This window comes from Lissotriton helveticus, chromosome 5_1 (genome assembly GCF_964261635.1).
Source record: "Lissotriton helveticus chromosome 5_1, aLisHel1.1, whole genome shotgun sequence".
Classification (NCBI taxonomy): domain Eukaryota; kingdom Metazoa; phylum Chordata; class Amphibia; order Caudata; family Salamandridae; genus Lissotriton; species Lissotriton helveticus.
Window position 1 is genome coordinate 1,088,533,833 of NC_136065.1, and position 27,511 is coordinate 1,088,561,343.

Consider the following 27,511-nt stretch of genomic DNA (forward strand, 5'->3'; position numbering starts at 1 on the left):
CACCCTTCCAGCCTCCCCGGAAAACACCCGATGCCCGCTATGGCCAGTCCAGCTCTGGGCATAACTGTTACTGTAATGGATCTGAGGTTATCCCCCTTGGATAAACCTGACACCTGGAATTGTCTATCCATTATTACCTTGAGACCCATTACTAATATCTGGAATGAGAAGCATTGCATGCAAGATTACTTCGAGTTGTAAGTAGAGGCATTTTTTTAAATGAATGTGCTCTTACTTCTCATTTTATCACCTTTCTGTACTCGGACGAAAAATATAAAAAAATATTTTGATGAGTCATTGATTTAAATATTTATATATCTTTTAGTTCCAACTGTGTGATTAACCTGTCTCCGGATAAGAGAGCAGTCCTTGGAGAGGCCTATAGAGTTCTAAAGGTAATTTAATCTTTTGTCGCCCCTGGTTCTCCTGAGCTTCCTGACGATGGGGGCTTGCCTACTTCCGATGTTTCCGTCTGCAATGCCATTGTGTGGTCAGTAACTGGATCTGCGAGTTGGTTGTATGTATTTGTGAATTCCCCCCCACAACATGTCCTGGCGCCTTGCCCATTGTCCAGCTTTACTTTGTAAGTTTCATCAAATAAAAGAAGTGAGTGCTTTGTTCAGTAGAAAATAAAAACCTGAACATTTTGGCTCATTGTAATCGAGCACCAACTGGGCAAGCAATGTAACTGTATTTATATAGTGCTTACTACCCCTGACAAGGTGTTGAAGCACTTTTTCGTCAAGTAGTACGCTACTCCGGAACCCAAAAGGAATAGTGGTGAATTAGTAGAGTGAAATATGAAATTAATTTGAGCGGTGGATATGTTGGTCTGTTATTTGGATTGAGAAGAATAGTGGAGGGATAGAAGAGAAAAAGGTTGCTGCTCTATTGGGTCCGTTTATGGTCCATTGAGGAGCTGACTGATTACAGAGAAGCATTGAAAGAGATACTGACTATAAGGAATATCACGCATTTGCCATGGTTAGAGTACGTCAAAAAATGGTTCGAAAAACTAGGGTTAAGTGATTTTTGGTTTGACCCTGACTCTCTCACAAATAGCTCAAAAAGGATCTTGAAACAAAGGTACTGGGACTATATTAGAGATTCAGTGCTATCAAACCCCAGAATAGGGACTCTAACCTCGAAATTTTTTGAATTTAAAGTGTCCATGCAATTAGAGCCCCTTATGGATGAAATTTACCCTCCATTGGCCAAGAGCCTATACTTAAAGTTCCGGTATGGTATTTTGCAATTAAAAGAAAGGACATCCAGCTGGAACTGTAATAAGGGGTTGGTCGGGGCCGTTGGATCCGATATATGTGAGTTTTGCGAGATGGGGCTGAAAGAGGATGTGTCCCATGTTTTATTTATATGCCCAGCATATCTTAAAGCCAGGAAAAAATGGCTAAAGCCAATCTGTAAAAAGTTAGGTCTCCGACAAATTAAGGTTGGACTTAGAATTTTTAAGGGAGACACTGCCCAACCGATTGTGTTCAGCCTGAGCCGTTTCCTCTTATGCGTAGCCTTGATTAGGAAGATGAAAGACCAAAAAACGTAAGGAAATAGGCCAGTTTACCATGTTACCGAGTCACCTGTTGACCGCCAAAGTGCTGCCTGCTTTAATGTTCTGGTGTACACTTTTTTTTAACAAAAACAGATGTTTAACTTATTGTTTTACTATTCTGTATATTTATTCAGTGTTCTTGTACATTAGAGGGGCCAACTAGGACTAAGCCACCCCCAAGTGGACAAACTGGGAAATTAATTGAATTCTATGTATTATATACAGAGGAAGTGTGTTGATATTTTTTATCCACCCGCTATTTTATGTATTTAAACTGTGATATGATGTATTATGATTGAATGTATTGTATCTTATAAGGTTTTTTAAACCGAATAAAGATTGAAATGAAAATGAAAAAGGTTTGTATTTATATAGCACTTGCTACCCCTGATGAGGTGTTGAAGCACTTTTCCTTGATTCGCATGCTACTCCGGAACCAAAAAAAGGATTAGTGTGAATTAGTCTATGGAAATATTAAAATTAATTTGAGCGGTGAACATGTTAGTCTGTTATATGGATTGTAAATGGATAGTGGAGGGATAGAAGAGGGAAGGGCTTGCATTCATATAGTGCTTGCTACCCCCGATGAGCTGTTGAAGCACTTTTTGTCAGGTAGCACGCTACTGCGGAACCCAAACAGAATTAATGTAGGATTAGTGTAGGGAAATATGAAATAAATTTGAGCGGAGGACATGTTAGTCTATTATTTGGATTGAAAAAGAATAATGGAGGGACGGAAGAGGGAAGGGGCTAGAAAGCTTTTTTGGGGGTTCATAGCAGTAGGATGGGTTTGGGATGAGTAATGGGGAGGTGGAGGGGAAGAGTCAGATGGAATGGTTTAGAAAGGCTTGTTTGGGATATCTGAATAGTAAAAGAGGTATGAGATGATGCAAGGAGGGGTACAAGAGGGAATAGTATAGAAAGTGTTATTTTGGGGATCATAGTAGTGATATGGGTTTTGGGATGAATAAGAGAGCGGTGGTATAGGGTATATTGAGAGAGGGATAGGGTGAAATATAGGGTAGTGCATTGGAAAGCGTAGTAGAATGAGGTTTGAGATGAGTCAGAGAGTTGAGGTGAGGATATATTGTGAGCGGTATAGGGTGAGAAATAGGGTGGTGCATTGGAGTAGTAGAATTAGGGTTAAGATGAATTAGAGTGGAGGTAGAGGATATACTGCTAGAGATATAGTGTGATATATATACTGTAGTGCATTGGATATACTGAATTAGAAGCAAAGTAATAAATAAAAGATACATACGTACATGGATTGTATATATGTATAAGGAAGGTAATATATGTAGATTAAAGATGTATTTAATAAACTAAGACTTTCAAGTGTTGCTATACTTTAAATTAGTTTTTTATATATTTTTTGTAATTCAATAGTGAAGCAAATTGTAGATAAAAAATATGATAAAAAATGTACTTATTTATGCAGTAACTTATATACATGTTAAACATCGAATGATGCAACTATAAGTAATATGTACATTTGTTAAGCAGAACTAACGAATATCTATATCTTTAAAAACATAATAATTATAACACGTTTAAACAAGCAATATACATGTTTAGGTACACATCTATAGTTCAAATAAAGGCTTATTTACAAAGGGATATGCTGTATATTTATGTTTGAGTATGGTGGTTATGTGGGAAAGAGCCAATTCTTGAGTAGTTTTCTGGAGATAAGGTGATTATCCGTGGATCTTACGTTTGGGGGTAAAGAGTTCCATAGTTTGGCTGCTTGAACAGAGAAGGACGTGTCACCCATGTTTATTTTTCTTGTATGGTGGTATTTTGAGGTGAGGTGCCACTCTAGAGCGGAGGTTCCTTTGTTGAATGTATTTGGTTGTTTTATTCTTGAGGAAGAGCGGTCTTGTTCCATGGATCGCTTCGTGGGTGATACAAAGCAGCTTCACTGTGGGTCTTCTGCCAACTGGTAACCAATGTAGGGCTTTCAAGGCAGGGGAGATGTGGGCTTGTGGCTATATGTAAGACTAGTCTGGCAGCAGAGTTCTGTATCCATTGTAGTCTTTTCATAGTTGTTCAAAGTGATTCGTGGTAGAGGCTATTGACGTAATCAAGTTTGGGCAGCACAAGAGAAATGGTAGCCTCGACCTTGTGTGGAAATCCCAGGTGAGGAAGATGCATTGCGGAGCTTTTGTAATAACAAAGCTTGAGCTTGATACTTGGTCCACTTGGGCATTTATCGATAGCTTGAAGTCTGTGGCAATTTAGAGGTTCTTACTTCCTTTGATACTTTGGGTGGGGTTCCCAGATCATCAGGCCATTAGGCGTTGGATCATAATTTTTCCAATCGTCACACGTGAGTATTTCCGTTTTGGAAGCATTCAGTTTGAGATGGCTCCATGTCATCAATTGATCCACAGCTCTGAGACAACTGACAATTGGTGAGTTCCCAATGTCTTTGGGAAATTCCAGTTGAAGGAGTATTCGTGTGTCATCTGCATAATTATAGCATGTGAGGTGAAATTGATTGATCAGTGCCGGTAATCACTTCTTGTAGATGTTGAAAAGCATGGGTGAGATGATAGAGCCTCGAGGGACCCCTGCTTTTGAGGGACCCCTGCTTTTGTGAAGTGCAGTTTAGAAGAGAAAGGGGGGCAATGGATGACATTAGTTCTGTTGTGAAGGTAGAATGTGATCCAGTCTAGAGCAGACCCCTCTATGCTTCGTAGAGCCTTTTATTAGAGTGTCATCGTCAACTGTGTCAAAGGCAGCTGAGAGGTCCAAGAGAAGTAGTGCAGCAACACCGTTCCGTTCCAGTCAACTGTGTTCTTAAGGTCATCCCAGATGGCAATGAGGGCAGATTCTGTGCCTTTTCTTGGACTGAATCCCGATTAGAAGTCTAAATGTATGGCTTTATTTTCAGTGAATTTTAACATCTGGACGAAATCTTTTTCTATCAGTTTGGCCAGGAAAGGTCCATTTGTAATTGGTCTGTAGTTGTCGGGGTTCAGCGGGTCCAGGTTTATTTTCTTTAGTAATGGGCGTATGTATGACTTTTTTTTAGTTCTTCTGGAAATAGTGCCATAGTTAAGGAATTGTTGGTGATACTTCTTACTGGTGTGTCAGCAGAGGTTAGAAGAATTCTCTTGAAGTTCTGTGGTGGGCACAGGTCAGAAGGACTCCGGGCACGCCTGCTTGCTTTGACCAGGTCCATAAATTCATTGTGTGAAATCTGTTGTAAGGAATGGAGAGGCTGGGTTAGCGTATTCTTGGATTGTCGCTTTGGAAAAGGGGCAATGCTGGCGTTTTTTCTTTGTTTTAAATATGAGTGCAAAGTGTCTGCTTTAGCTGTATAGTGATTTGCCAGTTTGTGAAATCTTGAGTAATGAGACGAGCTCCTTCTAGTCATTTTGGTTTTTCAAATTTAGTGAGAATTTTATAGAATATTTTTTTGCACACTAAGCATTTTGAATTCTGTCTGAATAGTATAAATTTTTTTTAGCTTATTTGTTGGTTTACTTGTATACTCTGTTAAGTTTCTGTAGGTGAAGTTTGTCTTGATTGGCGTTTGTTTTGAGCCAGGCACGTTGCAGCTTTCTAATTTGTTATTTTATCTCTTTTAGCTCTGTATTACTCCAAGGTGCCTGTTTTCTTTTATTCTGTTGTGTTATTTTTTGTGATATTGGGATATCAAAAGCTTCCTGTAGCCAATATATAGTTTTTTAACTGAATTTATTGTGTTTAGATCTGTACTGGATGTTAGCAGTGTTTCTAAGTGTTCAAAATTGAGTTTGTTCCACGCTCGATAGGCAGATGTACGTAACGTGGTTTTAGGTGTGTTGCTTTGTGTTAATTTATGTTGGGAAGCAAGCAACTGGTGGTCTGACCATGTCAGTGGAGTTATTGTTTGAAAGGTAACTTGTTCTATATTTGCAAAAATGACATCTAGGATATGTCCAGCAATGTGTGTGGGTTTGTGGATGATCTGATGTAGGTTCAGTGCGTCCAGGCCAGTGATGTTTTTTTTCAAATGGAGCATATTGGGTTTGTGAAACCAAATGTTGAGGTCACCCAGAATGCATAGGTTGGAGTGTAGTGTTATAAGGTTTGAAACTGTATCTATAAGTGTGTCTGGGAATGTTGCATTGCTAGGTGGAGGTCTGTAAGGGAGCAAGAAGGTACAGGAGGAAGACGGTGTAGGGTTATATCTGCTGAAGAGGGCCTTGCAACCATGTATGGAGACATTAGCAGCTTTAGTGATATTTCATGTTTGCCTGAACACAACAGCTAGGCCACCTCCTCTTTTGCCTACACGATTTTGCATGATAGTTTGACAGCCTATAGGAATGGCTTCATGCAACACTGAAGCCATATGATCTCACAACCATTATTCAGTTTTGAAGAGTATGTCAGGTTTTCTCTCAGTGAGAAGGTCGTAGATGTGATGCCTGTTTTAAAAGAGGGATCGAGCATTTATTAGTAGACATTTTAGAGAATGTTCTTTGGTGATAGTGTGACTTTGTTTTGTATAAGAGTGAGCAGTATTTTGTAGGTTTGTAGCAGGTGTGTCCTTAGTGCTGGTATTAGCTGTATGAGGATTGCAATAGTGTAGCTGTTCTGTATCGTGTTCCTCCTCCAGCAGGCTAAGAAGGCATTTTGATGGGCCTGCGTGTGTAGGTGCTGGAGATGGTGGCTGAGAGGGAGTTGGTGAGCTGTGTTGTTTTTGTAGTGTAGCCTTGTGCAGTAGACCTGGAGTAGGGAAGTTGTGAGGAGTGGCATGTTGATTGTTTTGTTTGCGTCTGTTCAGGGAGGAAGGTGTATGAGTTAGGGGTAGTGGTGCAGTATGTGGGTCATGTAGTAAGGATCTAAACTGTAGGTCAAGCAATACATTATAGCAGCTGCCCTTGGACAAATCAATCTCAGTAAGTGTCCTTTGCATGAACCATGTTCTAACACTGGTTATATGGCCTTCCTCGCGTTCATAAAAGAGATTCACACAGTAGGCACTCATGTGCAGTCCCATTTGTGCATGCTGTCTCAACACACTTTTCAACAACCCTTTGTACAACATGGAGCTTAGAGGGCCTCTGCCTACCTTCCTGGCTAATAGACCAGCATGTCACATACACAATCTGTCTACTGTGCTATGAAAAGCTAGGCAAAAGCCGAACAGCTAATTCAGTAACCGTAAATAAAGTAGAAAGGGTTTAGAGAAGCACTCACTGGAGAAACCTCCCTCCCTCCTATTTGGGGTGAATGTGATCTTGTTTACTGCGGCCTTAATACAGAGAGGCCTAGTTACATAGAAGAGCTTGGGAGCAAATGTACAAAATGTTCACGCTACTCAATGCAGCATAGTGCAAAGGTTTGCATGTGAGCCTAGGCTAGGTTACTGGAAAGTTACCCTTTCACTACAAAATTCTATGCTTAGAGTAACGTAAAAAAAAAAGTCCCACTTTGTATGTATGCTTTACAGTACAACACATGCAAATTTGGAAAAGTTTGGATAAAACAAAACTTTCCTCCTACTTGTCACCTACCTCCATGGAGGTTTACATTTTTGGGCGCAAAGCTCTGTCTGCAAATGTATTCAGGTACTTCCAATGTCCAGTTTTGGGAATGGACAAGGCCACACCACATCACTTCTTAAGCCTGCCCGTGCGGCACTAGCCCACTCCACCTTGAGAAGCTGACTTTCTTTGCTTTTTCACCCTAACAAAAAATTCTTATTGCAATCCAACACCTCCCACCAAGTGTCACTCTTGGCAGTTCTCCAGAACTGCTCTATTATAGTCCACCTTGGATTTAAGCTTTGTGCAGAGCCCGTTGAAGAGTTCTGCCACTGATGTTACTCCGGTATAACTACAATGGGGTAACCCTGTGTCCCTCAGAGCCTGGGTGTATATATAGAAAGCTACAGTGGTTCTGTTGGGGGGAATAATCACTTTACATAAGAATCAAAAATGTAAACAAATTATAAATTGTACAGAAGCACAGAGATGTCAAATTATTTTTTAGAAAATAACGAATGTTACATGTAGTTGGAACACAAAAACAACGGCTAATAGATGTTTGTGAAATTCTTATTTTATATGATTTGAGGCTTTCAAAGGTATTTACAAAAATGAAAAGGCTGTCAAGTGAATACATTTACAGGTGACATGTAATAAAGTGACTTAGGGTGCTCAGTGACGATGGTGCAGCGCATATCATATGTACAACATGAGAATATGTACAGTTTAACAAGAAAAATAACTACAAGGTGGTCCGGATGAGAGAGGACAATATCTCTGGTGGGCAACACTTTTGCTTGTTAATTTGAGCCAAGAGACTTGTAAATAGCTGAACCATATGTATTCGTTGACATTTTGACCCTGACAATGCACTATTTAAATATCATAGCGGGTCTTCTTAAGGACAAGGGCGGTGGAGTATGACGGCCAGCAAGTGTCAGCAAAGTTTCTCAAGGGCAGAGTCTTTAAAGTGAAGTAGTCTAGAAAGATCTAGGAAATTGGTGCGGGTTGGCCGTTGAGGAAACAATCTGCCACCGTGGGGGGTAAGAAAAAGGCCTTCTGGCCATGTAACGTACATCCGCTTAACAAATTAAACTTACCAATTTATATTGACTGATGGCAGTGAACCTTTATAAGTATAGATTAAGGATAAAAAAGTGTGACTACACCTGAGGAGTCTCCAAACGTTATTTGTAAATAAAAAAAAGTGTTCTGTTTTAGATGTTTATTGCATTTCCATGTTGTGGCCCAACTTTGCCCTGTCAGTAAAACTTTAAAGGAAAGCCGAGCTCTACTGTCACTATGCAGGCACAAAGGGCTCTATTTTTATATAGGATAGATTTGATCCCCTAGAACTTGTTGTCCTTTGTCCACCTGTTGGTCAATTTAGGAGCCAGTAAGTCCTGCAATGAAGGCTTGACAAATACGTCTAACTTGGCAAAGCTTAAACTACAGAACTCAATATCCTTTGAGCACCAACCCCTTTCCATATAGGTGTTTCTTACTTGGCTAAATACTGTGCAGGACTGCCTGTTGGCTAACTTGCTGTAAGAACCAGGGGCATATTTTCGGCTTTTTGTGCGAGCTGGAAGAAACAGCTTAATTTTGAGACTAAACGCCTTTAAGTCCTGGTTCACCAGCCCTTCTAGTCTTCAAATGGGATGGTTTGTCAACTAATCCAAAAAAGGTCTCTAGTGAATACCAGCAGAAGCGCTCGAAGAAACACTAAGTTGTTGCCTCTATGGGCTGTTCCTATCATATGTTCGCGCTTTATAAAACTTTTCAAATAACTAAATATAGAAGAAGTTGTTTGTCAGTTCCAACCACAGTGGCGCTGGGACAAGTGTCCTGCAAGATTCTGTTATTCTGGAAATTCTGAAAGAACTACGGGTACAACCACGTGCCACTAGTTGAGTCTAGGCAAGCCCAGCAGAGACACCCTCTACAGCTGTCCCACTCTGAGGCAACAGGGTGAGAGTGACGCATCCATCCCGCCAACAACCTCTGCCCCACACAGATCATTTTCTTCACCTTCAAATTACTCATTGCCACCAGTGATGGAGAGGACCGAAGTCTGTGATATACATTTTAGATTCCAGCTCCAAACCCACTCCTGCTTAGTAGCAGATCTCTCCAGTACCATCTGGGGAGAATCTTCTGAGAGAAACCTGCAGTGCTGATTCAAGAGCTGCTTGTCCCGCTCTAGCAGCCAGCAGCAACGTTTGCCTCCAGAAGATTTCCTCTACCTCAAAACTGCTTCAGCGCCAGCTCTCGCAGAGGAAGTCTAAAGCTATGGAGCCTGATTAAATAGCACTCTGGCCGTCTCTTTCTTGAGTGAAGTGAACTTCAAACATGATCCTATATATTGACTTTCCTAAGTCTCCACTGTTCCCCGGCTCATTGCGTGGCGTGATAGGGGATTCTGATCGATCCATCAAGACTAAGGCCCTCCTTACAAGTGGCCGGGTGTTTGGCGCGATACTTAACCCCTCTAATAAATAACGATACAGGTTTAACCTGCCAACATTGAAAGAGGGTTGCCTGTTTAATTCCATCCAGTGTTTACTGGGTGTGGTAAAACAAATTCTGATATGTTCAGCAGCAGCAGTTGTAGCACATATCCGTATGCATCGGCACATTTGTAATAAGGGTCTAAGACGCTTTTTCTCTCTTAGATTCAGGCGGTCCCTATAGTACATACATCATTAGAATCTGCACCTCTAGAAACAGCTGTCCCCCCATGAGAGCTGCCACTCCGCTTGAACTCTGCCAGTGCCAGTGACTACTGGTGCCACCATGCCTGAAAGGCGTCACTCCAGATGCATCGGTCTTTTGGGGGAGAACCACCTTCCTCCAAACCAGGCCCTGCTGCTTTGAGGTCGGTACACTCGATTGTGAGCACCAAACAGCAGCATTCCTCCGCGTGTCTGCTTTGTGGCTCAAATTACATTTTATTTGCTAGAAATATCACTGAAAATGTTCATTTTCTTCAACGTTGCCTTTAGTAGTGTCCTGGTGGTGGCACTGCTGTGATAAGTGTCTGCGGTTCATCTGTGTTTGAAGTTCGGTGCTAGTGTGAAGAGGTTGTAATTCTGCATGTCTTTCTGTCTGAGATGTTGTGGTCTGACCAGTGTCTGTCTCTTTCTCCCCCACCCTCTCTCTTATCGGTGCGGCGCTGCGCCAGTCAGATGTTTTGACTAAGTGTTGTTTGGTTTTAGGATGGTGGGGAGATGTATTTCAGTGATGTCTACGCTAACCTTGAAATGCCGGCTGAAATCAGGAAGCACAAAGTCCTCTGGGGTATGTACTTACAACATGTTTATTCTTGGAATTTAAATTGCCAGATACTATCAAAAAAATGCAGCATACATTCAGGTCTTTGGGCTAAATGTGTAGGCATTTAAAACCTGTCATGTATTTTGTAGTTTAATAAATTGGATACAGAAGTTTCGGTTATGTTCGAGTTCTAAATATTCTCATTTCCTGGGTACAGATACTTTGCTTTGAAGCCCACTGTTTCATATTCTCATTTCCTGGGTACAGATACTTTGCTTTGAAGCCCACTGTTTCATATTCTCATTTCCTGGGTACAGATACTTTGCTTTGAAGCCCACTGTTTCAAATTATTATTCTGTCAGGCACTAAATGCCTCAGTGGTCACTAGTACTTCCGAGTACTTTCCTCTGTAGGCCACAGTGACCCTCAAGGCGTGGAGATTATTCATTGAAACACCTTCATTTTTGGTCTTTAAACGCCAATTATAGGTCTCGGAGCTCTCACTTAAGACATCTTTATATCTCCTGATAGTCTATTCCATGTACAACTAAGAGTACTTTACGCAAGGGGGTATGTAAAAGAGCACAAACTCGTTTTTTTTCTGGGTATTGATTGGTATTTTCTCTATTATTTCTGGCTAACTAGGGCTCTAGCGCTGGCTGCCAGCATAAAGCACACACAATAAAGGGCTCTAAGGGTATGCGATTTGCTGAAAGCGAGAGCTGCTCTGAGCTTTAGAACCTTGTTCATTCTGTGTCTGAATATTGCTTGATCTCTCACTCTTAGAGTTGTGCATGTGCAATGGTATCCATTTAAATGTATTTGCCAATGGGGAGAGTGGGGGCTAAATGGGAAGCAACACAGGCATGGTTAGGGGTGAACGGCGAAGCAACACAGGGGTAGGTGGGGGAGCGGTAGCAGTGCAGTAGAGGGTATGGGAATGGGGAAGCAATATGGGGAGGGCGAATGGCAAAGCAACACAGGGGAGGGTGGAGGGTGACTCCAGAGCAACATGGAGGACACACAAAAGAAGCAGTTGGGAGACCGCTGGAGGGACGCAAAAGCAACACGGAGGGTGTAGGGGGAAGCAACGAGGAGAACCACAGAGGCAAGTGCAAGAGGGAGGAGGGTATGAAGGAGAGGTCGGGAAACATAGAGCAACACAGAGTGCAGGATTAGAGGTGTCCACGAGGTAGACTGCTCAAAAGCACACACACACACTCTAATGGAGTGTTTGACACAAAAAGGAAAAAGTGGTGCCTGAAAAGCAAGCAGTTGAAGTGTCGATGCCTACCAATCAAAGAGATTATAAAGAGGCAATTCTCCATGGGAAGGACAAACACAAGATTGGCAAGCTGAGACACAAACAAAGAGCAGGTAAATGAGTTATAAGTCAGCCTATGGTAAGCAGTGGGCAGGCGCCAAGCCCCTCTATGCTCTTGGTAAGCCACAATATGCCCCGCAACAGACGCACATGTGCTGTTTAGTAGGTTTGACTTTAAAAAACTCACACACTACAGTACACTGTATCAAAAGGACACTACCTATCAAGCTGTCTTCATCCAAGAGACGCAAATCCACTACACTGCTTTGTATCCTAATGAGACAAACCTGCCACTTAACTCACTATATTGTACTGCATATTAGTACCACATACCCACTGCAGTGTATCCGTAGGACGCAACCCCATTACACTTCACTGCCTCATAACAGCTCTAGCCCATCCCACTCTTGCCCCAGAATACTAATGCAGCACATAGCACAACATTCAAGTGGTATTGAGCAATAACGTTGTACTGCATCATCTAGACACTAATCTATGGAAATACATTCAATCTACAATACTGCATCACACCCAAGGTTCAAAAGCCCTGCACAAATCTCTTCATCCTAGAGATATCCAAGAATTCAAAGCAGTGAAAATATGAGTGAATACTACAATATAAAGACATCAAAATGGGACCATGAAGGATCACTCCTAAAATATTGTAATCCCTTTTTTAGGGATGTGTGATAGAAATATATAATTTGGCCACAGATAAGAACGCTTAGATTTATCTGTTCAAAACCGTGCATGCCTAAACATGCCTCACAGGCCCTGTATGTTGACCTCAATTTCACTCTTGTTTACTAAGTACATGGGTTACCTTAGCCACTTTGAAAAAGTGTCCTTTAGCCAGACAGCAGATAAACAACGATGAATAACCAGTAGGCGAGATGAAATTAAACCTTTCATAGAAAGACTCTGAAACGTGTCTGTTTTCAGAAATTGTAAACATAAAGTAAAGGGAAAGTGAAGACGTCCTTAGGCCGCTATATAATTTATCCTTACCCTACCCACTGGTAATATTTACAAAGATACAAAACAATTTATGATATGTAAAACATTGGAGTATTAGTTAAAGGAAATGGAAACCCACTTCAATTAATAATCACAATCCATGTCAGGTTGAACCACAAACGTTACTAAATAAACCTGTGCTTAACCCACTAGTATCTTGGCACAAAGCAGCCAGGCTTAACTGCAAGGCAATGTGTAAAGTATTTATGCAGTACGTGCACAGTACTATAGTGAAAACACAGCAGAAAAAGAATTCTAAATCAATTTCGAAAAACAGTGAATTTTTTACTAAATGAAATGACACCAAAACAACAAAAATCCAATAAGTAGAACCAGAGATATGATTTTTTAAAGTTTGAATTAAAAATAGTGCCAAAAAGAACAGAGTGCTAACCGCATGTATCTAGTCGAGTTAAACTGGGCCAAACTAAAAAGATTAGGCTGACCATGATGGAGTGCAAGTCGGATACAGGGACTAGGTTACTCTTGGTGGAAAGTTTACCACCTGACTTTGATACATCTATAGAGCAAAAGTAATCGACGATGCAGGGCAAGCTGGCCCATAGTGGGGTCCAGGGAGGCCTCAACATTGATGTGATGCTCCTAGTGAAGTCCTCTACATTCAGACTTAGAAACTTTTCTGGAATTCTGCTCTCCTTCAGCTGGGCAAACGAGCAAGTTGACACCGACAAGCGATTTGACGGCTGCTGCGTCGATAGCGACCCCAGTTTCTGTCAGTTCTCAAGGAAGAAAGATGGCAAAAAGTCCCACTTCTTGCAGTTTGGGAAATGGAGGCATGCACTCTGACACCGTTCACGGGCCCAAGACCTGGGGGAGTACCACTTGGGGTGAGGACTCACTCCAGCAAAGTTCAGTAGCGGGGTTAAGGGCAGGTCCAGTTGGAACCGGTTAGCTGGGCAGTTGCAGGAAGGGAGACTTCTGGAAGCTAGTTGTGTCCCTTTAGCTCAAACAGGAGGTCAGCCAACTAACCCTTGGAGTCATTTATATGGTTGTGATTTCAAGGCAAGCCAGTCAAGTCTTCCTTCAGGTTCTTCAGACATCAGGGCAGTCCTTCTTCTGATTCTTCACAGGTCCACAAGTGTTCTGAGGAAAGGTCTGCGGGTCCACTTTTATGCCCAGTGCCAGCCTGTGAGGGAGGGCAAACCTTTGCCCACCCTCTAAAGCAGTTCTGGTCAGTTCTTCCCCTCCCACTGGTTTTGGAGCGACCCTGAGTGGAGCGACAAAAGGAAGGCAGGCCTAGGTGTGGGTTTCATCTGCCAGTAACAAGGTAGGCATCCTTTGAAGCTCAGGAAGGGACCGTGCCTAGCCTCCAGGCCATCCTGTCAAGGAGGTAGATGCCCTTCTGACAAATATAATCGTGTAAACCAGCATTAACCTGTATTAGAGCCAGCGTTGCCATAGTGAATAACAGCTTTGGAGGATTTTCCCTGCCTAGACATGTAATAAATTAAATATACATGTCTCATTGTTTAGATGCCATGCTCGCTGTCCAATATGCTTTTAGGCCTACATCATGGGTGACTTATACATATTGAAAAGGACGTTTTAGTCTTAGCAAGAGGTTTATTTTGCCTGGTTGAAATGGCAGTTTAAAACTCCATACTCAACCTGCAGTGGTAGGTCTGGAGACATGTTTTACAGTGCTACTTTAGCAAGTGGTATTATGAGTGCTTCAGCCCACTAGTAGCATTTAATTTGCAGGGCATGATACAGGTAGTACCATTTACCAAGGATTTACAAGCAAATTAAATGTACCAATCTAGAATATACCAATGTTTACATGTTAGAGAGGAAGAGCACAATCACTTTACCGCTGTGTAGCAGGGGTAAAGTGCACAGAGTCCTGTGCCCAGAAAAACTGGTTCAGCAACAGAAGGCAAAGATTTAAGGGGAAGACCATGCAGAAGATGATGATTTGGAACACGATTGAAGTAAAAATTCTCTGTGGGAGTACATATTTCGAGGGGATCTCAGTCATTGACCTACCACAGCAATTAGACATTCAAGAAACTCTAAACATTTACAATACATGACTTCTGGAGAGATGTCCTATTTTTCCACTAGATTAGAAGACCTAGGCAAAGGTAACATGAGAACCGTTTTAATCAAAGAAACATAAAACAATACTGCTTAATCCACATATTCACACTTCACCAATCTTCTACTAAAACCAGGTCTGTGGACTTTGTCAATGTTTGCTTTATTTATTGTGGAACTCACTCTTTGCAGCCTTACTCAACATCTGCGATGTGCCTCATCCAGCATCCTTGATTCTGTTATGTTACTTTTGCGGTTAGCTGTTTCTTGCTTCTAACTTTAGGCAACCTAACTCCACTTGTAGTGGAAGTGGATGTTGGGTAAATTGAAAGCAGCCGGCAGCTAGTAAAATATATTTATGTACCTCAATGTAGTGGCCAAGGCCTGTGCTTTAGCTGCAAATCCTCATCAGTTCAAATTTCTGCCTGTGTCCTGTGAGCAAATACTCTAAATCTGTGGTCGCCTCTGGTAGTGTAGGCAATGAACAATAAACTTGAGAGAGGCTCCTGTCGACGTTCTAAATTCACTCTCCATAGGTTCTCCATACTGCAGCTCCTCCAACTCCAAACTCTCTTGGCCTCATTACAAGCTGCAACATTCCAATGATGACATCACATGAATCTTCAACTCTGGTTGGCACTAAAATATTCTGCACAAAATCACCTATACACATACATACCTGTAATACAGATTGCATGTGAAATTATAAATGGATAACCGGTAATAATGGGGATGTTTTTCAACTCTGTAGGGACAGACGAGTAATGGGGGAACCATACATAATATGGCCTCTCTCCGCCCCACCCTAAAAAAACCTGGCCTCCTGCCAGCCACCCCACCGACCTCTGTGTTTTTCTTCTCTCTTCACTGTCCTTCGGATGTACTCTCTGCCATCGCTGCACTGACAGGCTTTGTGAGAAGACTTCCAGACCCACCTGGAATTCCTTTATGACATAGCAACTGTGGATAACCACTGTTGCCACAATATTCTGTGAATTCAGGCAATAAATTGACAGACTTTGAATCTGACATTTACGCCAGTGGAACTTGGTGACACAACAAACTGAAATATAGAAGGGACACAGTGAATTTCAGGGATGATTTTCACTGAGGGGTTCTGAGTGACAGCAAGAGTGAATCTAGAGTTGTGTAAGATGGCACTCAGAACGCAGAGATGAGACCCCCTGGTAATTCACTTTTTATCTATCTATAATTTTATGAAATGTACCGCCCCCAAAATCATTTCACTCTGTTTTAAACTGATACGCAGTGCAGAGGAGTAATTGACGAGCCATTAATAAGATGGCTTCTCCCCGTCCCAAATGTAAAACAAGCATTTACAATGCAACGGTCTCGCCTTTGAAAAAGTTAGAGCTATTGGCATTGTAAAGGACAATTTTTTTTATTTATGTGTTGGTTTTGAAAACAGATAAATAAATGGCACTGTCATTTACAATGCCAATAGCTTAATTTCTCGCAAATGCCACACACAGACCCGCACAGAGTCCCACACGCATACATAGCTACAGAGCCACACGCAGAGCCACACACACACATACACAGAGCCACACACACAGACACACACACAGCTACAGACACACACACAGCCATAAACACACACTTCATCCACCCACTAAGTCCATCCACCTAGCCACCACTCAACTCCATTCATCCACTGACTCCATCCACCCAACCACACCTTGTCAGGGGTATTAAGCACTATATAAATACAGTTACAAAACAATACATAAAATGAACTTGTGCAAGTACATGACAGCCTGCGCGACACTGCTTGCGCAGTGAACGCCAGGCTTCGACCTAAAAAGTAAAGTTCATTAAGCGCCCTCAGATCAAAGGGCTCGCCCACTCCTCCCATCGTCGCCAGGAATCTAATTAAAAAGTGGACGGCTGGCCGAAAAGGCACAGTCAGCACCTTTTGGGGTGGGTGATCGGGGGCTGCAGGGTTTCCAGCCACAGCGGTGTTCAGTTCTCATTTAAACATACCTTAGGGAGGGGGGGGGATGCTTCAAGGAGGGGTGGGTAGTCAGAGTTAACCAGTGTTCCCATGTTAATGGTGGAATATTCAGCAATTCCTGTGTTTGTTTGTTTTTTAACCGAAACAGCACTTTGTGAGCTGGGATCTATCGCCAATCCTGCTTAAATAAAAAAGAAAACGTGGAAACATATGCTTCATAATGCCAAGTGCTATGGGTTAATAAAAATGACAAAAGTAATATCCCAACGAGGTCACTTGGTAGCTGTGAATAAGTCCACCCCGTAGCTGGGTTTGGGGTGGTACTGCTTTGAATGATGGTTCTGGTGGCCTAGGGTTGCCTTACTGCTTTGAGTGTGGTTTAGGGGTGAGGTGCTTGCAGTGTCCACCACCTGTGGCAGTCCCTAGGCCAAATGGCCTTGTTGGGGCTAGGACGCCCTGTGTCCCAGTGTCAGGGGGGCCTAAACGTGGCAGCTGCCCACTAAGTGCTGGGCAGCTGTAACAACAATGATGGGGCCAACGTGGGAGCCTCACAGGCTCTGAACAAAGGAAATGCCCCCTGAGCCTCTTGCACTCTCAAAACAACTGTGGCGCCTGGAGCCTCTCGGGGCTCAAAGACAAATGGGGCACTGTGAGCCTCTCTGGGCTCGAAGAACAACTGTGGTTCCTGGAGCCTCTCGGGGCTCCTCAACAAAATGTGGGGCCAGATGGGAGCCTCGCAGGCTCAAGAAATGAGTGGGCCCTTTGGAGCCTCGCTGGGCTCTAGAACTAAGAACTGCCTCTGAGCCTCTCGTGGGCTCGAATTAACAATGCCCGCTGGAGCGGCCTGCTGCCTCTTGGGCCGCTCCGTCACCACCGGAATGCCGCCTGAGCCTCTCGGGGCTCTTCAATAATTTGGGCCTGGTCGGGGAAGTCCCTCTCGGGGGACTCTGCATCAGGTAAGGCCCCACGGCCTCTTAGCACACACACTCGCACTGGAGGGGAGGGGCGGGCACCGGCAATGTGCCCCGACGCCCCTCTCCTTTTTGGCCAATCACTGGGAACGGCGGACTCTGGTTGCGGCTGGAGGCCGCCTCGCTGCTATCTTCACCGGCGGGACTCTGGGGAGCCTCGCTCCACTGTGGCACTCCTCCGGCGGCCTCTCTTCGGCCGGTATACTCAGGGGCTCTCCCTCGCTCCTGGGAGCCCCGGGGGGAAGCTCCTTAGTCTTCCCGTCGTCTCATCATCCCGCCCCCGGCCTGCCTGACTTCCTGAGCTGAGGGCCGCCAATGGCAGCGCGGCCCGTGGCAGGGAGGCGGGCACAGCGCCTCCTTAGCGATCTCCGGGCCAGCGGCGGTGAAACACGGGCTCCCTCTTCAAGCTAATTATAAAGCGAGGTGGGCACTCGCTGGGGGCAGCAATCCAGGGGGCCAATGCCGGGTGGGCACCGGCTAAAACAAATAAAGCGCTCCCAAGCGCTAGTGAACAAGATGCAGCGCTCCCAGGCGCTAAAGCAAAAATAAAGCGCTCCCAGCGCTCGTGGCACAATTACAGCGTCCCTAGGCGCTATGAGGAAAAAGCAAAGCGCTACCAGGCGCTTGGAGGCCAAAAGAAACCGACATCGGCCAGCGGCCTCAGTGCGCAGCCCACTCCTGCAAAAGCCACGAACAAATGATCAAAACATGCCGCCCCCCCCCCCCCAAAAAAAACACCCGCCCACCGCCACATGACGTTCGCAAAGGGGCGGAGCGAGAAAAAATCACCGTAACGCCCACGAATCTGCTCCGAGAAATACTGACAGATCTCTCTTCCAATGGCTAGCCTCCATTTATGGAGCTAGCCAATGGAAGAGAGAGGCGGGTGAAAAACATAAGATTTCGCATGCGCGACACTGCTGCGCAGTGAATGCCAGGCGAAACCTAAAAAATAATAATAATACCTGGTTCCTGCCACCCAACTCGTCCACTCCCTGTACCTTCTTTCCCTCCACTCCAGTGGCTGTGCTCACTGGTCCCCAGCGCTGCTCTGACAGGCTCTCAGAGAGTTCTGTTACACACTGTTGGTACATCATAGCAGTGGCAGATAACAGGATGATGTGAACCTAAAGCACTACACGCTATGAACAAGTGCCTACGGATGCAATTATAGTTCTCTAGAGGCTGTGATGGTAAATCCCCCAAGCGCATGTGCAGTTGAAATTGTTTAAGAGATATGGAGCATGTGACATGGTTTGAGCATCCTGGCATCTTGTATTATAGAGCAGGGACTGGAGCAGCAAGTTAAAGTTCAGGTAGAATGTAGATGTAATTAGAATACAGGTTACAGTTTGGTTTAAAAACGTATGTCAATAATCGTACTTGACACAGCTGTAGCCTTTTCTTTCACCTATTCCGTTACCTTTATTTTTGCAGTTTTATACAGAGCAACCTCGACCCGAAGATACTGGAGTGCTTTACACCAGCACCAGTTACATTACACGAGGTCAAATTTTTTTTAGACATGGGGAGATTAGGTGATGTGCCTAGAATCACAGGATGTTGAGCCAATGCTGATACTCAAACCTAGTTCCCCAGTTCCAAAGTCGCAGCTGTTGGCGTAATGCCATATCATCTCCCCTTTATGTGCAAGCCAACCCTTTCTGACTCTGATGCTGTAACGGATGTCACAGGATGTCAGGAAAATAACATGGTGGCTTCCACTAAGGAATGTGGAGCTTCTTGGAAGTCAAAATAGGTGTAGTGTTGCAACAAAGGGGATCTAAGCCATATACACTGATTCGAGAATGTGAGAAGAATAACTGTCTTTTTTTAGGCATAAAAGCTAAAACGTATGGTAGAAAAATTAACTAAGAAAGCTAATTTCCTTCTGTCTACTGAGCTAGTAGAATACAATATGTTCCCTTGAGTGGTGTCAATTTTGACCAAATAAATAGTTTAGCCCTACTCTTTGAAATGATTCCTAATAACATCTGGTCTTCTGTGGTTTAGGAGAGTGTCTTGGCGGAGCGATGTGGTGGAAGGACCTGCTCATTATTGCAGAGGAGGTGGGGTTCTACCCTCCGCGATTGGTCACCGCAAGTGAAGTAACTGTGAACAACAAGGAGCTTGAACAAGCTGTTGGTAAGTCTTAAGGAAAGATCTGTTCATTCATGTGAAAATGAGAAACTCCAGCATCTCCATGAAAATGCTGTGACAATTGTGTTGCGATATCAGGCAGTGTGCAAGATCTGTCAAGGCACAAGGAATACTGATGGTCCTTGCATCTGCCGTCCTGCTCTCTTCTGTGGTCTTTAGGCTATCACAAAACTGTTCTCCCATACCCTGGAATGCAGTTCCTTGCCATCTGTTTACTCGGGTCCTATCTTTTCCTTGACACATATCGCATTTTCCTTGATTGTCCCTGGTGGTGGAGTACTTGCAAGCCCCAAATGATTTTTTAAGTGCATTCCTCTGAAAGAAATGTCTTCATTAGCTCGCTAAGGCCTTTTCTGAAGGTTATAGTGAAGGACGCTGGCTTATGTGGTATTCCTCAAGGATAGATTCTTTCACAGCAGTTCCCTCTAAACACTGGAAATTAAACCTCTTTATTTGTATAATGGTAAGAAAAGAAAACACATAGTTTATTGTTCGTAATCCTGGTCAACGCTGACGTGTGGGTTTGTTTAATTCATGTATTAGAAATCTATTTAATGTAACACACCGCTGCCAAGAGTGCTTTAAAGAGTATGGGGTCTTATCATGAGCAAGATGGCACTTATGTCGAAATGGCTTTTCATATCAGTTTGCACAGGTGCGTCTATGTCTCCGTTATTTATGCACAGGGTAGATGTGCAAATTCAATTTTTTCATGAGTTGGTTCACATTTTATGAATTTGTTTCTAATTGACAATAGGGCAAATTAATAGCATGCCATTGTTGCCATATTGTCACATTATACCTTTAGAAAATGTGCACAAACTGATAATGTAATCTGTGTTAACTGTACAGTGCATACGCACAAAAACAATTGAACAATCATAGGATTTACTGAAAGCATACATGAACAAACATGTTTACCCGTATAGATTTAATTGTGCCAAGAATAAGCTCTCTATAAAAGCACACCGTAAATTATATAAAAAATTATTAACACAAATGTAAAACTGTAAACATGCAGGATGACCGTACAGAATAATATATACATTGCAAACAAGCATTGTCAAAATCAATAGGTCTTGCATTAGCCACAAGCCTGTTTGGCTTTGCCAGTGCTTGTTTTGTCATGGATTTCTTAAAATGTATTGTTTAGGAAGCTGCCGTGCCCTTATCAATCTACTAAAAGAAAAAAGGAAATTGTCTATAAGCAAAAATACTGTGGGCTCTCAAAAAGCTCACATTGCCATAATAGTTCCTGCCACTTAAGGGAATTCTTTTTTGTGTGGATGTGTACCATCATTCACAGTGAAGTTCGACAATGGCTGAAATTGACGTAGTCATTGCTGTAGAGAGGGTAGAAGAAAATATGAATCACACAATAACAGACCACTGGATAAAGAGGGCTGGCTGAAAGCCTTTATAAGAGCATGTATTATGCATATTATTTTAGTTGAATTTAAAAGTCTTGGCTGGAGCTAAATCTAAAAAGTCAATGCCTAAATATGCTAGATTGAACAACACACTGATCCTTACAGCTGGGAAAATAATTAATCTTAGAATGCATCTTGCTATTGAAAGAAATGCCTACGGCCAGTCTGCAGTGCTAAAAGCCTTTGGTGGAATGTACTAGAGGCAGTCATCCAAAGCAGTGGTTCTTAACCTTTTGATTTCTGTGGATCCCCATCGAGTCACGAGCCAGGGACCCCAGCCTAAACAATTTTTAGGATTTCAACCTCAAAGAAATACACAATCGTACAGAAACAATTATACATCAGACAAATACACAAATTAGGAAATATATTCTATAATTCACAAACCCAAGTATCAAATAATCAACGTTTTAATGGGAAGCATAGAGCTTTTCAAAATGTACTTTTATATTAAGATGTGCTAGATTTTAGCATATCACTTAGTCTTTATTTTGCTCCTACAGCATCCTCTGTTTTTGTCAGCACATACTAGCACTTCAATTGAAGCCTCCGATCGTGTATACCACTGATTGCTTACATTTTGTTTCTCTCACGAATCAAGCTAATAATACCAACCTGCTTTTTAGCCTCTAATTTCAAATTACTTCACATATACATAGCATTTTTACACGTGCTTACTGTATTCATCTGCTATGATTACATTTTTTGAAGCATCGCGGACTTCATTAATTCGAGTTGCGGCTCCCAGGGGTCTGCGCACCACAGGTTAAGAACCGCTGTCCTAAACGGATCTCAAGTGGAAAAAGTCTTGTATTAAAAAATAGTACTATGCACAACCCACAGAGGACAGGCTATCCTTGTATAGTATACAAAAAGTGTTCGAAGGGTAATTGATTACATACTTACATCTATATCCCAGTAGAAACATTATTTCTGAGAGGAAAGACTAACAAACTGTTCTTTGGCACTCTATATAAAATACTTTATTGCATAAGTAGTGAAAACCTTTGCAACACAATTAAATGGCATCTAGTCCCAATTTTACATGTTCCATAAAAATATTGCCTCTTTCTAAAGTTCATACTTAAAATACAAGTTACCAATAATTGGGACATCAAAACCACTTGCGCGCACAGTGGCAAATGGGCATGTCTCCTATGAAATCCCCTTGGGGCGTGGAACGAGACAGGGTTGTCCTTTTCACCGCTCCTCTTCGCCCTTGTATTGGAGCCTCTGGTATTTTGGATAAGAAGAGATCCTATAATCCGCAGACTCAGGTGGGCTGAAGGATGGGAAGACCGTATATCATTGTACGCCGATGATGTCCTATTATATATGGCATCTCCCAAACAATCACTACATAGACTATTAAATATCTGCGAAACATATGGGAAATACTCTGGGTATATCATCAATTGGGATAAATCAATCATATATGTTTTGCATGGCCCACAGCCAACATTGCTTAAGGGGTGTGAAGTAAAGATAGTGGAAGACAGCTTTAAGTACTTAGGGATCCATATCACTTCAAACTCAGAAGTCTTTATGAACAAAAACCTCCTAGTGCCCCTGCAAAGATTACATCGAGAATCCAAACACTGGCACTTATTGCCACTGACATTACTGGGGAGAGCGGCACTCTTCAAAATGATGGCCCTCCCCAGATTCCTTTATGCCTTACAAAACACTCTGTTCTTAGTTCCATCATCTTATTTTCGTGCAATAGAATCAAAAGTGAATAACCTCCTTCGGGGTGGCAAACCAGCTCGAATAGCAATGAATAAATTAGTCAAAAGTTGGTATGACGACGTCATTGCACTCCCGAACATAGTATTGGGCCTCCCAATTGATTGTGATCAACCAGTGGCTTCCCTCTCCCCAAACCGACCCCGCTTTCCGAATGGATAGACATGCACTAGGAGGGGAGTAATCAACCGAGTGCTTTACAACAAATCCCGAAAAATAACTTTGCTGGGACCCATTGCGAATACAATTCACATATGGTACACAGTGCTCAGAAAACTGGGCTGGGAGGACAAGATAACGCAGACCACCCCACTTTGGGAAACCAAAAATCTGGGTAAACTCGGCAACAGCAAAGGATTTTGCCAATGGGATGCAATTGGGATCTCAGAAGTTGGAGACCTTTGGACCAAGGGGAAGGTTAAGACATGCACTCAACTACAGGATCAATATGAAATGGCACCCATAGAAATGTTTCGTTATTTACAAATCAAGCATGCACTCGAGGCAGTCATACCACCAGACATTATCCTTCCGGAGGCTTCTGCATTGGAGAATAGATTACTATTTGAGCAGATGGATAATAAAGCCATATCCCTAACCTACCGTAAAATTATAAACAACCAACCAGACCCTACACAGACACATGTCGGGAAAATTGCAGATTGACATAGAGGGACTAGGCGATGCAAACTGTCAGGAAGCGCTTGGGTCTCCACGAGAAGTGGCCATATCTGCAAAGCTACGCCTTATACAACTTAAATTGCTCCACAGAGCATACTTGACTAGAACTATATAAGATTGGAAAAACCAACAACCAACTCTGCCTGCGACAATGCGGTACAATAGGCACATTCTATCACACAAGATGGTGCTGCCCAGCCAATTTAGCATACTGGGAAGCGATCACGAACACGATAACACGGATTAGTGGGACCCTTGTACCACCAGAACCCAAGCAATGCCTTTTAAATATATGGGATGCTACAGATCACACCCACGCAGCCCGAGAATGGGCAACACTAGGAATGACAATAGCCAAGTGGAATCGGTAAAGCTGGCCAAGTCCTCCCATCTTAAAAAAACCAGCACTGGATCCATCCTCCCCCGACAATTTCAGACCCATCTCCAATATCCCACTACTAGCCAAAGTACTTGAGAAATGCGTACAGCTACAACTAAGTCAGCACATCTTTAACTTCCACCTACTTGATGACTTCCAATGTGGGTTTAGACGGGGGCATAGCACTGAAACCACTATGCTTCACATCGTGGATGATGCCCTCCAAGCCCTAGACCAAGGCAAAACCTGCTTGCTAATCCTTTTAGACCTATCCTCCGCCTTCGACACGGTCAATCATGATAAACTTCCTGAACGCCTCAATCTCAGGATGGGTCTGGATGGTGTGATCCTAGATTGGTTCAGGTCCTTCCTCCATAATCGTTCACAAAGATTCCTCATTAACGGCAACCTATCAGCTCCCTCTCCGGTTATGGTTGGAGTCCCCCAAGGATCAACCCTGTTCTTCGTACCGCCAACATTTCCTACCACATGTACGCGGACGACACCCAAATATACATCAATATCTCTTCATTGGAGGAGATCCTCTCCCTGAACGAGACCTTGAAAATGGCTGTTCAGTGGCTAGCCGCTAACCAACTAAAACTCAATGCAAAGAAAACGGAATTTCTCCTAATCTCCCCTTCTAAAGCCAACCCTGAGATTCAGACGTGGATCAAGGCCATCACAGCCCTAAACTGCCCGCCGACCATTGTGGACTCTGCTAAATCTCTGGGCATAATCCTAGACTGCAATTTGAACATGCGGGATCACATCAACTCAATGGCTAAAGCAGCTAGATTCCACTTGAGCTATCTTTGGAAACTGAAACCATTCATTGAAGATGCTGACCTAAAAATGTCAGTGCAAGCACTAGTCATCTCCAGACTGAAATATGGTTGCTCCACCCTCACTGGTCTACCCAAGAACTCCCTCGCACCCTTAAAAGCTTGCCTCAACGTGGCTGCCAGACTACTCACCGGCACCAGGAAATTCGACCACATCTCTCCACATATGAAAGCACTGCACCATTCAAGACCATGTGCATGACCTACAGGGCCTTAGCAAAAAGCAGCCCCACTGGAATTGGATCCATTTTGTCCCGCTACAGCCCCTCTAGGAACTTACGTTCCTCTAACAGACTCCTTTTATCAGTCCCCCGTATTCGGAGAACCAAATGGGGTGGTAAAGCCTTTTCCATCTTGGCACCTAAGTGGTGGAACGCCCTCCCACTGGAATTAAGGTCTCTTCCCACCCTTCAGTTATTTAGAAATGCCCTGAAAACCCGTCTTTTTGTGCGGACATATATGTAGTTGTGCTTTGCCTTTTTTTTTGGATCTGTTTTGATAGGCGCCTTGATACCTTTGGGTTTTAGTTGCGCAATACAAATTGCTTTTCATTCATTCATTCATTCACTGAACTGGCTCCCCGTAGAGGCCAGAATTCAGCTGAAACTGGCATGCATCACTCATAAGGCTCTTTACTCAAACTCCCCTGCTAATCTGGCACAAAAACTAGTGATATCTGGAGGGAGCAGGAACTCCCGGTCCGTCAGAAACCTCTTACTGAAACCCGCCTTCCCCAAGAAAAAAAGAACCTATAATAGGGCATTCACCGGGGCAGCCCCTAGAATCTGGAACTCCTTCCCACCCAACATCAGAAGAATCCCCTCTCTCGCACTTTTCAAGAAGGAGGCCAAAACCTTCCTCATGGGTAAATTCCTCGTCTAAATGCCTGATATGCCTGGCCATAAGTCTGATGTTCCTCAGACTAGTGCTTCTCCGTTAGACCACCAACTCTCCTCGCAGAGAACTTTCGGGTCCCTTATTTTTACTTTTACTGTTTACTATTTTATTCCTATTATTTGCCGACTTTAAATATGATTGCATTTGTACTGTGTATCACCAGCATTCCCATGTTCCCTACACCCCGGCCCATCGCCATCCCCCTGTGCAGTTCTGTATTTATTTCATTGCACCTTAACGTTGTTTGTACTTCTCTGTATATCCTGTAAAGCGCTCTGATACCCTCACGGGTCAAGTTCGCGCTCTATAAAACACAAAAAATAAAAATTAAAAATAAAACACTCTGGGGCACAACAAACTCCGACCCCAGAGGAATGGTGCGGAGATATGGATAGTGCAATGGTTGCTGAAAAGGATGTATATATGTTCACCAGGGATGTCCTAAGAAATGGGAACGGTAATGGGGAAAATTTAATATATTTAGAGGGGGCATCTGTGCACTACTGCTAACAGAACCCTCATTGGAGGATAGCTAACAACCAAAGACAAAAATGCAAATTAATTTCATGTACCCAAGACCTTATTGTATGTATTAAGCTAACAAGTCATGTATCCAATAAAAAGAGTTAAAACAAATAAATAATAATAATTGGGACATAAAAAAGTAGCCGTATTTAGATATTACTAACAGTGGTGCTATTATGTAAAGTGTGTAAATTTAACGGAAGCTGGGTAGTTTACATTGTTGTGCTCGTAAAAGAGTGAGACCGGTTTAAGTCAAAAGGTTTGTGAGCTTAACTCTGCACCTGCACTTCCTGACCCGATAGTGACAGCTGGGACATGTCTGATAGTCTCATGATGGCCTAATACTGGCCTATTCATTTCTCAGCCCTTCGCTTACATGATCCTGGACCTCTCTATCTTTCTTGAGAAAGGGTGAATGAATTTGACCAAGGCACAGTTTAACATGATACTAGATGGATCAGAGCAGGCCAGTATTGCTTCCCTGCAAGATCTTATATCTTTAGCAATCCACCCCCTTCATAACGAAGCCCTCCTGTCCTCCAGAAGACTGGGGCACATTCACACTTGAATTATGTCTTCTTGGTGCTGATTGCAGAGCCGAAACATTGCCTGTTCCATGCCCCTTTTTCAAGCTGGGATATGACATGGGATAGGAATTACCCCCACCCTCAACTTCATGAACTGTGGCTTGGTCCTTTCATTGTAGGGGTTGGTTAAGTAGCACTGAGGTTTCAGGTATTTGTAAGTACATAGTGTCATCTAGCTGTGTTTCCTTGCAGAGAGGCTGACCTTATCTTCTTTTAATGAGAGCCATTTTATGCTGATTTTTGCCATCCTTTTGAATTTCTGATGTCTGCAAAGTAGGTCCCAGGTGGTTATCTAGCCGAGTGTGCTGAGAGCTTGGGTCAAGTAACTGTTTCCCACGAACTATGTATTGTTGCCAGTTCTGTCCATAAATGGTGGCCCAGTGTACCTTCTTTTTAGGTCCTGAGCTTGTGGCAGCTTATTGCAAAGGCGCCTTACGAGCCAGCGCCTGTCTCCAAATTCCAAATTCCAGTCTTGTTTGAGCTGGTGATTTGTGGGAGGGTAGCGGGAAAATTGTTCTGTAGATCTTCGTGAGAGTTTTGTCAAGTATCACACTCTCCCGTCCTTTCAGTGCCTCACTCCCATA

At 43.1% G+C, this 27,511-nt stretch overlaps 1 protein-coding gene across 2 annotated transcripts in view; it reads left to right on the plus strand.

Moving 5' to 3' along the window:
- The window catches only part of AS3MT (arsenite methyltransferase), a 263,586-nt gene that overhangs the window by 96,490 nt on the left and 139,585 nt on the right, over positions 1-27,511 (plus strand). The window contains exons 6-8 of one of the 2 annotated variants that reach the window (XM_078643672.1): positions 326-395; positions 10,275-10,356; positions 19,691-19,822. In XM_078643672.1, the coding sequence (XP_078499798.1) occupies positions 326-395; positions 10,275-10,356; positions 19,691-19,822 (284 nt within the window). The remainder of the gene's footprint in view (positions 1-325; positions 396-10,274; positions 10,357-19,690; positions 19,823-27,511) is intronic. The other variant, XM_078643673.1, reaches the window with a different exon arrangement.